The sequence below is a fragment of the Ambystoma mexicanum genome, chromosome 5q, assembly GCF_040938575.1.
Source record: "Ambystoma mexicanum isolate Mex_15411 chromosome 5q, UKY_AmexF1_1, whole genome shotgun sequence".
Taxonomy (NCBI): Eukaryota; Metazoa; Chordata; class Amphibia; order Caudata; family Ambystomatidae; genus Ambystoma; species Ambystoma mexicanum.
Window position 1 is genome coordinate 1195030166 of NC_090933.1, and position 17399 is coordinate 1195047564.

At 43.8% G+C, this 17399-nt stretch overlaps 1 protein-coding gene across 21 annotated transcripts in view; it reads right to left on the minus strand.

Moving 5' to 3' along the window:
* The window catches only part of PTK2 (protein tyrosine kinase 2), a 1463565-nt gene that overhangs the window by 517513 nt on the left and 928653 nt on the right, over window positions 1–17399 (minus strand). For all 21 annotated transcript variants that reach the window (XM_069621702.1, XM_069621703.1, XM_069621697.1 and 18 more), the window contains 2 exons: window positions 15878–15995; window positions 44–74 (listed from right to left, as the gene is read on the minus strand). In XM_069621702.1, the coding sequence (XP_069477803.1) occupies window positions 44–74; window positions 15878–15995 (149 nt within the window). The remainder of the gene's footprint in view (window positions 1–43; window positions 75–15877; window positions 15996–17399) is intronic.

Genomic DNA, 17399 nt, shown 5'->3' on the forward strand with positions numbered 1-17399 from the left:
CAATGCAAGTCCCAAATAATTCTATAAGGTGGATGGTACTTACTTTGGTATCGATGGCAAAGCCCTTTCGCCTTCTGCAAAAAAGAAACACCAGAACAAAGTCACATTTAACATACTTAACATCAACTAGAAAACAGCATAAACAAGAGGACACTTTACTTGCAAAAGCACTTTTAAGGCCTGTGTAAGCTGCTGTTTTACGGCATGTATCAGTTGCTTGACTAGCGCTGCTGGAACCCTATAATACATGAAATACGGTATTGTGCAATACAGTGCCATATCTGAAAATCAACCAGCTTCTTTTGTTAGTAGTTATATTATGCTCTAGCACCTTGAAGCGTCTCGTGTGCTAGATGTAATGACCAATAATGATCTCAGACCCAAATAACCAGATTCACTCAAAGAACATGGCAAAGTACACCTTTATTATCGGCATATAATAAAGTAGGGCAATCTGGCGAACAACAAGCTGTAGTACACACACTCGCACTCAAACCTGATTATACAAAGGTCTTATACCTCAATATACGTCAGCTATGACATTATCATACGTGGCAAACTATAAAATCTATTGGAGGGATTGGTTAAGGGAGCATAGTGCCTATATATCATAAGTATTTTTACTGGATGCCCCTTATCTGGTAGGCACGCCTTGACCCGCCTCTAAACATGTATAATACTGATTATAGCAGAATAATGGCAGTGGGTTGGCCTATGCAACAATGTAGAGTATGCTGCTACATAGACCCTTTGATTGGCTGGCATGTTTTCCTAACCATGGATTTTCGGCTCGTTAGCAGCACATAAGCAAAACGAAAAACTCAGGTGCAGAGAGCCATGTCAGACTACTGCCCACTTACCCAATTAGTCCATCTCTCATCAGGCAGGCCCCAAGCCAATGCTTCTCCTTTGTAGTTGACCTTGCAGACTGTTGTTCTCCACTATGGGTCTTTTACGAGAGTGTAGGCACATCACCATCTTCGTCTAGAGCGTAATGAATAGCCCTTGTTTTCAGCTTTAACATTACATGTCAGGAGACAACTATTTTGTCAATTTCGACAATCTATTTACTGTAATTTGATTTAATTAAGCTGGGTGTCATTACTCCTCTTAGCAGGTAGAGACTTGCTCAATCCACTTTGTATAGACTTTTTGTATTTTTTATTGTCCAATACTTGGCTCTTGCAAATGTTTTCTTCTTTGTTAAATCTAAGAGAAATATGTCTTACGCACATGGCATATCTGTTTGACTTCCCCTAGTGCCTTGCAATTTATTCCTTGATCCAATAGACTCATTTTTATTCCTTCACACAAAGCTGTTTTTCCAGCTTCTCCTGACTCTGCAGCCTTGGTCCGTCTCTCAGAGAGCTTGATTGGTTTTAATGCGAGTCCAACATACATCTTTTGATCATCGCCCCCTTAGAGACATTCGGTTTTCTTCGGCAGCAATGATGTGTCCACCTGCTCCTCTACAATATTTTATGATGGTAATCATCAGAAACTTCGAAGGTGCCATACGCAAGCCATCTTAGACCACAGAAGGGACATCAGTGAGAGAAAGTGAAGATATGCATACTACACATGGTCAACATTCTCCAGTTCCAAAATCCGCTATTAAGTTTGTGTTTCTTAATTAAGGAGGCCTCGGAAGGTGAGCATGGCTGTGCGACGCTCCCATGAGTTGCTCTCAGTTTACCCCAGGTCTTTGCCCCCAGTGCTTCCTGCCTTCTGCCTTCTTGGCATTTATGTTTGAAGCTCTTGCTGAGAGTTGCCCACATCTGTTAATCTCAGGGTGTAGGTAGGTCTAAGGTGAAGGGGCAATTTACTTCGGTATACCGGAGTCTCGCCACCCGTTTGCACTGCGTATCTTGCATAGCATTTGGAGCCATGCAAGCACTGAAGTGGTGCTGAGATAGTGTGCCTAGGTAAGTACGGGGGGTAGTAAATGTGCTCGATTTTATATATGATGAAGGTGTTTAGCTGCCTCTTACAGAGGCCTATATACATGCACAGTATGACAGCCTGAGGGTGTGGACTAGAAGCACCTAACAGCCCATTTGATTACCTCTTAAATCTGTAGTGAAAGGGTGTAGATGAATATGCCTGCAAAGAGTGGTGCCTGCTCATTTCCATAGTCTTGCTTACTCTCTTTTGTCCATCTTTCCATATATGCAGACTCGCTGTGAACTGGTGGCACTACCAATGCCACCATTTCTCTCTGCTATAGTCATGCCCGCCTTTCCATGCTACGTGGTGCGTGTGGCACAACCGGCATATGTGATGAATACATGCCTCTGAGTGCACGACAGGCAACAGGCCCCACTACCTTCAGCTGGCCCTCAATTTGGACAGTGGGTGCTGCCACTCTGTTCTTTTTCCTAACAAGCATCTTGATAAGAGGAGCACTACCTTTTGAATCATCAAGTGTTCAATTTGATTTAATAGAAGCCCTCTACCATTTGCTTCTGACTCCCAATCCATTTATGAGGTGTCGTCCTCTCCCAAAGTATCCAGTTAGCCTGGGAGACGTCACCTGATTTTGTTGCATTTTCCATGGGTTCTGCGCTTATGCATCTCTGCTTTATTGTATACATATAGACATCAGTGTTAAAAGGTACAGGAACCTGCCCTGCTGTGTGCACTCTTCCTATGGGAAATTCCTGAAAAGTGTTGGTGTGGTAAGGAATGGTAACCATGGTTATGAAGGGTTTGTGTTGCACGCATCATATTGATGACTGGGGTTTGGCAAATTGGCCGCGGGGTTGCTATTTTATATACATGAAGTGTAGGTAATTATGGATGGGATATGTTACTTTAGTGTAAAAGACATTGATACATATTAGCTTGCATGCGCGCAGAAAGATAAAATGTTAAACCCACTAAATGTCAAAACATACATGCACAATACTACTAATACATGGGGGAATTCATGAATCTCACAAATAAATCAAAAAACGGTAGTTGGGGCCCATTTGCAAAATGCACTTTGACTTTTAAACTGACTTGTTCAGGTTTTCAGAAGGCAGAGGGCAGGTGAATGATTAACTTCACAACCTTTGTGGTTAGCAGCTGCACAATGAATTTCAAGTAACGGGGACATTCTTGTTTTCTGGGCCTGGGGGGGTTGATGGAAGAAAGAATTGGTTTTCTAGTAAAAAGTTCAGTTTGCAAACAGGACCAAGGTTTATGATTTAACAGCTCTGCAAGGGAACAAATGTAATCTTGCTCATTGCATTGAAGTCACATAGAGGGGGTTTGACCATTTACTTAGGCTGGCAATAAAGAACCAAGGCCAGGGTGTCCGGCGGTAAACTGTATTTACAGTTTGGAACTGGAGGCTGTGTGTGCTGGAGGAGTGGTTGCATAAATTAGTATGTCTTAAGAGGAACCAGGAGTCTGGGGTAGATGAGAACACAATCAGTAGTTCAAAGAAAAACCTGTTTATGCAGGCCTTCTTTGTATTGCTAAAATATTCAAGTGTGAGATGTGCAAACGCACTTTAGGTTAAAGGCCCTAAGCCAATTGTTACTCAGTAATGAATGTTGTATGTGAATGTTTCATTGTACCATGTCGTCACAACCTACCACGGACCAATACCCAGCAAAGGCCTTGAACACAAGCTGAAGATGAAGATGGTCAAAGATTGTCAGTGACCATTGGGAGAGAGAATGAATTTGTAGAAGATGGAGCTCTTTTGTAAATGTTTTGACCAATCATGTTTGGGGTTGATTTGTAAAAAAATATTGGGGAGTGTTTTAACTGTTGCAAAATTTTATAAGATGTCAAATGATGTGGTTTGTTAAGATTTCAGTTAGTTTGGTCCTGCAACACTGGTCCACGGAAAATTGTACAATAAACTTGTTCTATGTACAAAGCGTGCACTCATTCTTCAAGTGGTGGGCTCGCTTTGGTTGAGATGATTAAGGGTCCCTCCTCGACAAAAGCAACAATTGTGCGGGCATTCAACACTTTACGGCAGTGTACCGTACCACATTCCAGTTTTCCTCACACAAATACAACCGCACCAGTAAAGAGCCATTCTGATGGAGGATTACTGGCAATGTGCCATCTGCTATCTAGTTTGCACAAGCAAACATAGGTCTTATACTACGTACTTCAGTGCCATTCAGCATGCATGCAGAACATTCAGATACTTGCATATATTATGTAATATGGTCAACAAGTTTAGAGTAAATCAAACTCTTCCTCTGGAGAATGCGACAATGAAAGTCCAAACCTACATCTCTGGGCAAAGGCACTGTACTTTTTGCTTTTAACTGCCAGATTCACCAAACCTTTTCCCAGACGAGTTCACATCCTTGGCCTTAGTCAGGAAGTATTGCTGTGATGTGACCCCCTGAGAACTGTTCAACTTTCAGGGTTGGAGCATTCCAAAGACACCTTATGCAAGTCTCTGCAGATGGTTAACTGTGTGTACCCATCTGGTTGGTGGCAGAGAAACCTACTTTCATAACGGTAGGGTTCTCAGAGCTATACTGTGGGGATGGGCTAAAGGGTGCCACAATGTGGAAACTCTGCACATGTTTCCTAGCAACACCTCCCCCCCCCGAACCCTTTTGTGCGACAGGAAACGGATGAAGTATCTGAAGGGGGAGTGAAGAAAACGCAAAACTAGATCTGGTTGGACACTTGAATGTTCTCTTGGATTCCCGAGCAGAAACTATAGGATGAGTGAAAGCAGAGGAAAGTTTGAATACCACTACCAGCAGTTCTGGGGGCGGGGGGGGGGCTGCCGAATGTACAAAGAAAACGAGTTTGCACTCAGCTCATATTATTCCAAACTGACAGGGGAGTCTGCACTTCATCGAACCACGGGATGAGCCCTGAAGGCATTGAAATGCAGATACACTGGTTAACATTTACTAAAGAAGAAAATGTGTTGGCTCAAATAATTATTGGCGGTTCACCACAAAAATATGGATCTTAAACAAAACTTTTAAAGTTTATACAGAACCAATTCAAATGTGTACAGAGGAGATAATTGGTTGCTTCTTCCCATTTAGAATTTTAGCAACAGTCACTTTATTACAGTTATGGGGATTATTTTAATATTACATGTACCACATAAGCACCCTTCTTTATCCAAAATAAATTCTCTTTTAGTCTTCCCCAACTCATTTTCCTCCTTCCTCCAGCAACGTCGTCCTAACATTTGTACACACTGCTGTTTCACCTTTCACACTATAAACGTGTGCATTTTGAGTGCAGGCTATAGTATCAACAAGTCTGCCCCCCCCCTTTAAAGACATAGTTTGTGTAGGAACCAAGGGCAGTAACGTTTTCGACATGCTGCGGGACAGCTGTTTAAACCACGTCGGGAAAGTCATTAAACTCAGCGTAGTTTATTTAATGCATGCATAAAGCCATGCTCGATATGGGCCAAAGAGGAAACCTGGCCTATGAGGATGATGTTCTGATCAAGACCTCAACTGTGGATTAACATATAGCAGAAATATGCTATGTTCTGACCCAGTTGCAGAAAGCCAGCGCAAAAAAGGTCCTTCATAAGTTACAGTAATTTAAGACCCAAGTGAACTTCTTAGGGCACAAGATCACCCCTGAGGGACTTTATCCCCAGGCGAACAAGGTGGAAGCCTTAATGAAATTAAAAGACCCTACGACTCCGCGAGAATTAAGAAGCCTTCTTGGACTCACTAATATTGTTATGTAATGATGCATATCACACACACATACAAAGGAAGGGGGTGAGATAGGCATATGTAGGTGCTATGGCCCGGAGGTATCTATGCACACTGCAGAAGGACAATGTAGGTCAAAACAAGGGCTACAGAATGGCTAAAATAAGAGGGTTCATATTGTTGAGCCTCTGAGAAGTCAACATTGTACGTGAACGGCAACCACTGAAAATTGAATCCAAACAGCACACCTGCACTATATCCCAGCTTCAGCAGTGAGTCATCTCATCTCCTATGAAGCAGCATTTTCTCCAGTGAGTCTTCCGGCTTAGTGGTTTGCCTGCAGATGCTTAGACTAGAGAGACCAGGGTATTTTTAGTCTGGTACTGTGTGCTCACAAGCTGGTAATGAAATGACAAATCACATTCAAGTAGTTCTTTGCAAGTGTACAGTTTTATAAAATAGAGTCAAACGTTAAAAACCATGATCAAGATTTTAGTACCTAATTTCGACCCATAGTTTTATCTCTAAAACAATTACGTTCTCCAGTCTGTAGAGCAGTGGTCTTCAAACTTTTTTGGCCGGGGATCCCCTGAGCAAAATTTGGGCAGGTCAGGACCCCCCAGAAATGCCAAATGGACAGTATGTATTGCGCGCCGTCACCTGCTCCCATCACAGTCGCTGGGCTCCCTCATCCCACTCCTACCCAGTCCCTGGTCTCTCCCCACCCCCATCACACATCCTGGGCTCTCCCCACTCTGCTCCCACGACTATCCCATGGTTCCCGCCCATTGTGCTCCCACCATAGTCCCTGGGTTCCCCCCGTCCCGTTCCCAACACAGTCTGAGGGCCAGTGGCGGCTGGTGATTTTTTTAAGTGGAGGGGCATAACTATTTCCCCCAAAAATGCCATAGCGACAGAGCATAGTGAGGGAGCCCGAAACAATAAAGGGGTATTCGGGGGGGGGTCCCCCTGTGAATTTTTGTTAAATAATGGGTTAAAATGTTGCATTGTAGAGCATACTTTTAACAAAAAAATGGGTAAATAGCCAAACAGTTTGCAATTGGTGCTGGGGGGCCCAGGGGGCATGCATGACATTTTTTACTGGACATCTATGATAGATGTCCAGTAAAAAAGATACCATCCCTGTCCCCTGGGCCCCACTGGGCCTAACACAATCAACATGATTATGTGTGTATGCAAGACGCTGCACATTCATACAGCAATCACTATCATGCACACGAGCATCCATCACCATACACTCACTCATACCATAAGCATGTTGTAATTAGGCCTAGTCTGTGACTAAAGGAATGAATATCCATTTACAACTGCGGGCCACTTTTTCATTGTTGCCGGAGACAGTTTCATGCTTCAGCCCGACCATGTGAGCCACCCCTGCCCATTTATTCCAATCTAAAAAAAAAAAAATAAATAACTTTTTTTTTTTTACTATAGTTCATGCTGGGGGGTCGCGACTCACAGTTTGAATACCGCTGCTGTAGAGGGTTTTATTATAATGACACAGATGCTGTGTCTTCCACTTTAAGGACAGATCTTTGCCTTGATGAAGAACTAGTTCTGAAATGCATTCACTGATATGTTATGTCTGCTTATGTGTCACACATGCAAAAAAACATGTGATTAAATATCAATGTTATTAACTGTATGTAAGCACACTCTACATTTGCAAAGAACTTTTATTTATGGGATTGGTTATTTCATTACTAGTTTGTGATTTGAGAAACAGGAGGGTATTCTCCCTCCTAAACTCCCTGGGTGCCGTTAGGCGATACATGGTACCGTCCTTTCCCCACTTGTGAACAACCTGAACCTTCCCCAACCTTTGTAGGAGCTCTCCCCTCATTTCCCCATATTGAATATCTGAAAGTACTGGGATGAGGAAGAAGAGCCTAAGAGTGATGAACACTACACCTTTTTACCACTTAGGTACTGAGACGAGGAAGATGCCTGTAAAGTATGGCGAGGGTCAGGCATGTCCTCTTAAACAGGGTCTGGCAAATCTAATTAGATGTCCTCACCTGGAGCCTATCAAGGGGCTGCAGGTCTATAAAGGGTAACCAGTGAAGAGACAAAATGAGCAGCAGCAGTGAGGCCTGTGGAGGAGCAGTACCCTTTCCGTGTGGAGGCAGCCGTGGTGAAGCCTGAAGTGTGACCAAGATGAAGGCAGATATTCCCAAGGTGTGGGAGCCTTTGTGATGGAATCGGAGCAGCTGGGAGCTGCCAACGAGCACCAGAGAAATAGAGGACGCTGTCCGCGTCCACCCCGAGGCAACTGAGTTGCCAGCGCCTGCAGAAGTGAAAGCAACATGAGAAAGGGGCTTGCTGAGGTTGGGGCGCCAGCCTGAGCAGTTGAGTGGAGCAGCAACAGCTGCCAGAGGAAGATGCAGTAAACCGGCGAGTGCTGGGGAAACGACTCCCGGAAACTGGGGCGCTACGGGAAGGCTGCTTACTACGAATGAAGCTCCATATTAATGAAAGCTTCAAAGCAAAACGAGATACACCGAACTGAATGAAAGTTTCCAAATAGTGCTAAACTGCACATTTTTAACATCGAACTAAATGAAAGCTAAAACCAGATTAAAACAAAATATATTGAATACCACATTAAGTGGAAGTTTGAAACAGTGTTACACCACGCATATTGAATGCTGAGCTGAATGAAAGTTTACAACAGTGTTAAATTAAGCAGGTTGAATACCGAATTGGCTGAAAATACAACAGTTACACTTATATTGAATATTAAGGAACTTTATAAGCAAAACAAAGAATCAATACAGACTATAAGGAGAATACTCCTATGAAAGCAACTGATGAGGAAAGGAATACATGTGAAGGAGTGCAACCAAAGGTGGGCATGAACAGAATTACAACCAATTAAACTTTGTGAATAAAGGCAGCGCGGCAAGGCCAAAGACTGGCAAAGGGTGTGTGACAAAGCCAAGAGGCCAACGAGGAGAATCGGAGGGAGTGTGCCTTTTCTCACAGGGGCGAATGCAGAGAGAGCCCTACATTATAAAAGGTAAAGACACTGCAAAAACTATCAAGCAGGAGAGTGAATCATCCATTGGTTGCAGAGTTGAAGTCTTGGGTAAGGGAACCCTGAGATTTGATTAACTTTAACTACCTTCTTGCGGGCAGGGCCCCAGCACTTCTTTTGTTTGAACTGTATTACTTTGAATTTGGGGAAGGGAGCTCTAAGGACTTTGTGGAACTATTTGAACAAGGTAAACCCTGAAGCCTTTTTTGTGGAACATTCTTGAACGTGGGCAAGGGAAGGCAAGGGAAGCTGAAGATAAGCTGGGCATCGGAAGAAGCTTTGAACGTTGTGTTGGTCGCCATTACTTTGATTGATATCTCTACACACTGCTTAGCTTTAGTTGGGAAGGCAAGCATAGGTGTTGGACACAGACAGGCTTTTAAGTTGGACATTTTAACTCAGACTTTCCTTAATTTTGTTCAGGTAGGGAAATCCCACCTTAGTATAGGGCAAGTTAGGCCTTCTACCATGCGGACATTTAAAATTGTTTGTTTGAACTTAAGTCTGTTGTCTGTGTCTTACTTCATGATGCCGTCACAGTGAACACACATTACCAGAGTAAAAATACTCGGGTTCACTTTTCTGCATATCTACCCTAAGAGTGCCACTTGGGCTTCTGCTGCAGTGCTCCTAGAATTGTAACACGGACATATAAACATATACTGTCTTTAGAAACTATTTTTGAAAACATCAGGTGGTACCCACTCCCTTAACTCTTGCTGCAGAGCCAAGCAGACACTGAGACTACCATGTTTGACTTTGCATAATTCCAATAGTTTCTACAGCCAGAGGTTGAGACTAACCACACTTGCCCGACTGACCTAAAGGTCTGGGCCTTATCTTTAAAATGGAGGATTTACTTTACATTGGGGGTTACGTCAGCGTCAGGATTGTATCACACCCAGCCAATCAGAAGCCAATCTGTCTTGTTCATTCATTCCGATGAGAAGCCCAGTTGCATAGCTGTGGAGCAGTTCCTCTGAGCACCTTATCAGAGGAGAGAAACCTTGGTAACAGTGAGAGAATATACTTTATTGCAGCTAGGCTAGAAGGCGTGAAAAGTCTCTGTAGAAATGCTGGGAAGGAATAGAAAGCAGGCAAATGATAAAGGATGGGTTTGAGGATAGGAATGCATGCAAGAGAAAAGAAAACAGACGAAGAAGTATTGAATGAAAAGGTATGATGGGACTAAAAGGACCAGAAGTGAAACAATAGGATGAAGGAGACAAAGTGAACAAAATGTGCACTCGTGAAGAATGGAATACAAAGAAAATAAATGTATGACCAGAGAAAGAAAGTAAAACATTTTCATAAAATTAACAATAAGAGAGAAAGGAATACATGTAAACGTTGATGTATCACAGGGGGACAAAGTGAGCAGCAATACAACGTACAATGAAAATGAAGTAAGTATTGCAGTGGAAAACACACAATGAGAAAGTTTAGAAGAGACGGGAAGAACATGCATGCTGAAGAGTGGAAGGAGCAATGAAGACAGATGAATGATGGAGAGAGCGAGGAATGCACGTGAAAGAAAATGCACTGAGAATGCACCAAATATCTAGCAGTTATAGAGCATGTTTTATTGGTTGCAAGAAGGAACTTAAGTTAATTACAATGATGGCCAGAGAGAAGGAATAATACAAGGGAAAGGAAATATAGGAGTGGAATGAATAGCAGAACAAGGAGCAAGACGGTATGAGGGAGGACGAGAAGAGAGGGCCCTTTTCAGGGATTATTTCAGAATTTACCATCATTGCTGCACCCCAGTTCTCTGCAAATAACCCGAGACAGGTCAAAGATATCCCAAATTGTACTAAAATGAAGGACACTCCTATAAATGCCACTCAAATATTTTGACCGCCAGGACTTTTCCATCACGGACTGTCGCGTGTTTCACAGCTCGGCTGCTGTCCTAGGGCTTTCGTCTTGACTCTGGCAAATCGCAGTCCTTCGCCCATGCCTGTGGCAACTCCCCTTTCCTGGAAAGTCACCGCAATTGCACCATATACTCCCTCCAATTCAGGGTGCATCACGCGTCATCTTTTTTTGTGCAGCTTCAGCCTCAATACAGAATTCGACGCCAGTGTTTGGAGAATATCTGGACTAAACTACTGTCTACATCTGGAGTGGATAAGGAGACGTCTACTGCCCTCGAGGAAAACAGGAGACAGCTGCTGTTGATTGAGAAAGTGGAGTAGTAGACGGGACTTAGGGTCAGATACCATAGATTACCTACGGATCTTTCCACTGATACCATAGATCACATACGGACCTTTCCAGCGATACCATAGATCACCTAGGGATCTTTACAGAGATACCATAGATGACCTAGAGATCTTTCCACCGATACCACAGATTACCTAAGGATCTTTCCAGCGATACCATAGATCACCTAGGGATCTTTCCACCAATAGCACAGATTACCTTGGGATCTTTCCACCAATACCATAGATTTCCTTGGGATCTTTCCACCGATACCATAGATTACCTAGGGATCTTTCCACTGATAGCGTAGACCACCCAGGGATCTTTCCAGCGACACCATAGATTACCTAGGGTTATTTCCAGCGATACCATAGATGACCTAGGGATCTGTCCACCGATACCATAGATTACCTATCAATCTTTCCGCGATACCATAGATCACCTAGGGACCTTTCCAGCAATACCATAATTACCTAGGTATCGTTCCACCGATACCATAGATTACCTAGGGATAGTTCCACCGATACCATAGATTACCTAGGGATATGTCCACCGATACCATAGATTACCTAGGGATTGTTCCACTGATACCATAGTTTACCTAGGAATCTTTCCACCGATACCATAGATTACCTAGGGATATTTCCACCGATACCATAGATTACCTAGGGATATTTCCACCGATACCATAGATTACCTAGGGATCGTTCCACCGATACCATAGTTTACCTAGGAATCTTTCCACCGATACCATAGATTAACTAGGGATATTTCCACCGATACCATAGATTAACTAGGGATATTTCCACCGATACCATAGATTACCTAGGAATATTTCCACCGATACCATAGATTATCTAGGGATCATTCCAGCGATACCATAGATTACCTAGGGATCTTTCCAGCGATACCATCACCTAGGAATCTTTCCACTGATAACATAGATCACGTAATGACCTTTCCACCGATACCATAGATGACCTAGAGATCTTTCCACTGATACCACAGATTACCTAAGGATCTTTCCAGCGATACCATAGATTACTGATATTTCCAGCGATACCATAGATTACCTAGGGATATTTCCACCGATACCATAGATTACCTAGGGATATTTCCACCGATACCATAGATTACCTAGGGATATTTCCACCGATAGCATACATTATCTAAGGATCTTTCCAGCAATACTATAGATTACCTAGGCATCTTTCCAGCAATACCATAGATTACCTAGGGATCTTTCCAGCGATACCATAGATTACCTAGGGATCTTTCCAGCAATACCATAGATTACCTAGGGATCTTTCCAACAATACCATAGATTACCCAGGGATCTTTCCAGCAATGCCATAGATTTCCTAGGGATCTTTCCAGCAATGCCATAGATTACCTAGGGATCTTTCCAGCTACTGCCAGATGCCACAGAGCTGTATGTGCCATTGCAAATACAATATAAAAGACATTGGGCCCTTGTCTTTGTTTTGATAGATGTTTTTCTCCCAAACTAAGAGACGTGGAGAGTTCACAGAAGCCTTGAAAGTAAGTAACATGAGTGTTGGAGAATTTACTTGTGGCACATCATCAATGCAGCAGAGTGAGTACAGTCAGAGGGACCCTAACAGGGCGCATCCGCCACCCTGCTCACAGAACTCCTCTCTGGCAAAGATGGTCTGCAAGAGCCACCACAGCTTGGACATGCATGACTGACTACACCATCTATACACACGTACACGAATGTGCGCGCAACACACATGCACAAACACACACCCCTCTTACAGATACGCAGCATACAAGCTACTCTCACTCAGTAAAACCGGGCAAATACACCCGCCCCAAATAAAAATCTGCATGGAGTAAAAATACTACCAACAAAAAATAGGTAACAGGTGCCACATAGGAGCCTGCCCCCTGCTCTCTCTACCGCAGCTCCTGAGATATAGTGGGGTCATTGGTGCCCACAGAACAGTGCTACAGGAAGCCGCTTGAATAGTATTACTGCCTGATCTGAAGAGCAACTTCAGGGGTAAAAACATCTTCATTTGAAGAAGCTACAAGGTGCAAAGAAGTATGGGCTATAAGAAGTATGGGCTATATATAAGATGTATGGGTTATAAAATGACACTCTTTGAAGTTCATATAGTTTTACTTGTTAGAAGAATACTGGGAATGGAACTCCTCTTTTATTCTCTTCTCTGGTGCCCTTCACACATTGTACCTATTGACTTATTTGTAACCAGCGCTAGCGTGTAAAAAGCCCAACACTAGCAAACCAGAACCCCCCTGCAACTCCCTCTTCTCCGTCCACCCAAGAGGGTCATATACCCATATATTTTTGAATCCATGTCTTGCAACAGAAAGCTCCAGGCAGTAGATGCCCTGCCACCTGCTTTCTGGCCCTTTTATGGAATCAGCAGGGCAGGGACAGGAGAGGCCGATAACTGTGAGGCATTCTAACAACATCTACCGTGACTGCCCATAGAAGCAAGAGCAATCGGGCATGAATGGCGAAATAGCAACACATGTTGAACGAGCTGCAAAGTAGCGAGCACTGAATTCCCTCCAAAGGAATACCTGCCACTAACAGCTGGGAAACAAGTGCAGCGACTTCAAACCACCCCGACCCAACCAAAAAGGCAGATTCACAGGAACCCACAGCAAGCAAGCAGGCAAGCAGGCTTACTACCAGATCGCCTGCTTTCTGTGTGGTGTCTGGCATGCTTTGCGGACAGGTTCTGCTATAAAATCCATGTCTTATTGTTTTGGCATGGCTCTCACAAATAGCGACACGCATATGGCCTTTAGAATTCTCTGCCTGTGCCCCACATTACTTTGGAAGTTACTTCCCTAAACTGAGTCTCACAGTGTGCCCGAAAACACATCTAATGAACAGGTAGAAAGAAGCCTGTCCTACAGGGACACTTGCTGTTAAAAAAAAAAAAAGGAGTTGTGTTCTCAAGGGTTACCACCGATTTCGAACCCCGAATAATATCAGGACCTTTGTACTAATAGCGGTAAGTGGAACTTCGGGACGATGCAGTAAAGTACGGCTTGACCAGCTGCCAGGCTGACCAGCGTTTCTATTACTGTGAATTGTACTTCTTTTGCAACATGAAACACTTCACTACTGAGATGCTGGCACTGTCCATTATCTGAACGGATGAATGCCCTACTTCACAGGTGGGCCAACACGATACCTACGGGCAAGCAGCTGGCACTGAGGAACGCAGAGGAGTCCGAGATGGGATGACAAGTCAAAAAATGGAATGTCGTGTTCCAGACCTGTACAAAAATATCCTTTTCATCGAACCCCAACAGACTGACGTTTTAAGAGACCGGTTGGAAAACAGGATTCAGCAAAGATACCAACCCCCCCATACTGTCAGAAAGGCTTGAGGCCTGGTTGATTTTTCAGTTGGGACAGACTGTTCTAAGGTGGGAGAAGCCATCCACCGGCTGCTGCCACGAGAGACGGGGCCACAGAGGTTACTAAGCTATAGTCTACGATTCTCAGTGGAACATTGTGAAGAAGTCCTAATATCTGAAGGGCTTCCCTCCACACAGCCTTGTGCCAAGTGGACGCCACTTCAGTCTTCCCTCCACCAAAGACTGCAAATCAGCCACCAATATAAACAAGCACTGACAATGCCAATAGTTTGGGCTTTTGTGTTGCAATGGGAAATGCATTTGTCAGACACTGCCTAGTGACATTAACTGGCCATTGATGGTAGCAGGTGCAAAATGGTGCAAGTACCTGGGCATCAAATACCAGTGCCTGGCAAATGTCTTATGCATATAGACAAGCCCAAACTATTGGATTTGCCAATGCTAGTTATAAAAGGACTTTGGTGAAGGACACACATAGTGCTTATAAATCCAGTGGCTGAAGGCAGACCTAGTTAACACATTTTTATTTCCCCAGTAGCACATTTACATCGCTAATTAAGTCATTAACTCCCAGAAGACTGCTTTGAAAGAACACTGGAAGCCACTTGGAGAACTATGTTTGATGGTAAGGCTTGAGAAATATATCTCAAAGATCTCCTAGGAGGATGTATTTTCGACAGGAAGTGGGTGGGAATGGCCATAGAGATGAGTATGGCCAGGGTCAGTCAATGGGTGGGTAAATAACCAAAACACACCTACAAGCTTTGTGTCCCTTCTCAAATGCCATTTCTCCCCAGCTGTACTCTAGTGCAATAAAGGGCCACCTAATAGCCAAATCTAAAATCAATACGTGATATTTAGTGGCCCATTCAACATCCGATCATTCTCTTAAAAAAAGCCGATGCAAAACACAAGGTCTACCTACAGTAAAATACAGCTCTCGAGCCTTGCCAAGAGGCACATTGATTCCAATTAATTATTCAGAAGTAAAGAAAATAATGTCTAATGTTGTCTTATCTTTAAGTGAACAACAAAATATACTTCCGCAAGGAGCCGTGCCTCAGCAGACATGCCATGGGTTGGGCAATGCACAGGAAAGCGGGCACTGCGGCCAGGAAGTAAATGTTTCGGTGTGATGCATGCCCTGCATTTTAGGCCGTCACACAAGGGACCCTCGCTCATTAACTAACAACATTATTACATCATTAAACGGAAGACCATTGTATCATTAACTCCCATCACAACTACACGGGGGGTGCACCTTCCAGCTGTGGAGGTTAATCATTGCCAGCCACACAGCTGAATAGGTTTCAAATAAGGCAAAGTGACTCTCCAGTTCTTTCACCTGTGCCAGCCATTAAACTCTCGGGAATTATGAAAAACCCTAAAAGAGTCAAGTGCCCAGTTCAAAAACCATCAGTTGACTATTGCTATCTGTGAACACTGCAGGAATTACACCGTGTGCAAAAATGGACAAGCAATGTACTGCGTGCAGCCCCCTCAGTGGGATTGGGATATGTGCTTGCGCAAATCTGCAATGCTTAAGGATGCGCAAAAGACGTACCTTTCTGCGGCCGTATGATGAAGGATTCCGAGGCGCCGTTCACCAGCCGACAGTAGCCATCGATCAGGTCCGCCATGTTCTCGGCAATGGTTAAGGACGGCGCCGTCACTGTCAGAGGCTAAGAGAGGAAAAAAGCCAACAGAGGCACGATTGTTGTCAGGCACTGAGAAGAACGGCCGCATCATTACATCAGCGCCCTTTGGCGCGCTGTAAACAAATGGGGAGCAAGTGGCTAAAATAATGTGCAAATGGTCGGGATAGCTAGCGAGCAGAAAATCAGATGTATACATTAAAATATAATTACAATGAAGCCGATGCACACGTATTGAAATTGAAAAACTAGAATATGCACATTGCTGTCCTTCCAGCTAATGGTCAAATGCACGCTTCATGCATGTTAAGCAAGCGCTTGTCACAGAATATGTGGTCTACGATTTCCAACACCGGTTTGTTGAGAAGGGCTGAGTACACAACGCTAATGAGCGATAAGGAAGATGGGTAATGTTCAAGTTACAAGAGCTAACAGCAGGAATAGGCTGGATTGAGTTAGGGGGGGGGCTCATCAAGTAACTTTGTTTCTTTCCATCAAATTCCTAGTGCCAGAAGTTATTCGTCCAAATGGGATAAGGGATTGCTTCGTCTCTGGAGACTGCTCTACTGCGCATGTGCATGCTGGAAAGCAACACTAAAGGCAACCGCACTCCTTTACTACACCATTCTCTCCCTTTAGTAGAGTCACCTTCATAACAAATAATACAGATCAAGAAACGAAGTATAGGCGGTGAACTTCCACCGAGTATTATTAAAAGCTGGCGTGGCGGGGGCATGGCCAAGATGGCGGGATGAGTGGACTTGATCGGTGAAGGCTCCTCTCCCAATGAGTAAAAGTACAGCGAAATACCCCTTAAATCTACCTAACAAACAGCATCAGAAGCTGGTGCAGGAAGGCATGGTATCAACAGTAAGACAGACAAGTGAGCACAAGTTAAGGGGTGTTTATTGAACTTTTGCAGGGGTGTGATAATCCTAAATCTGAAGGGAGCAAGCTATGACCATCAAATAATAATAATGCAGTCTAGTTAAAATAAAAGGGCCTATACTAAGAAACCTATTGCCAATACTTACCGCTAAACACAAATAGTGTGGGGTGAAGTTCATGAAAAAGAAATAAGTGTTCCCAAAAGGATGTCAGGATCGTTGGGCCGTTGGCCTCCCTTCCCCACGTTTTCAGCACGTGGCAAGCTAGTTCACTCGAGAAAAGTGCACACTCTGGCTTCTGTGGCACGAGGATACAGTTCAATCTTCGTAGCACAGGACTTTCTGGGTCGGGGCCTCTTTACTACTTGTAAGTCTCTAGAATCAAAAGGGCCTGCTGTGCAAAAACAATACATAAACATTATTTTCCTTTCAAATATATTCAAATTGGGTGTTCACCCTGGATCCTCCTCAGCCGGGCTCAGATCCCTTCCTTTTGGTCAATTAGTCTCCCTCAGCCAGACTCGGACCAATTGTGATTTACCTT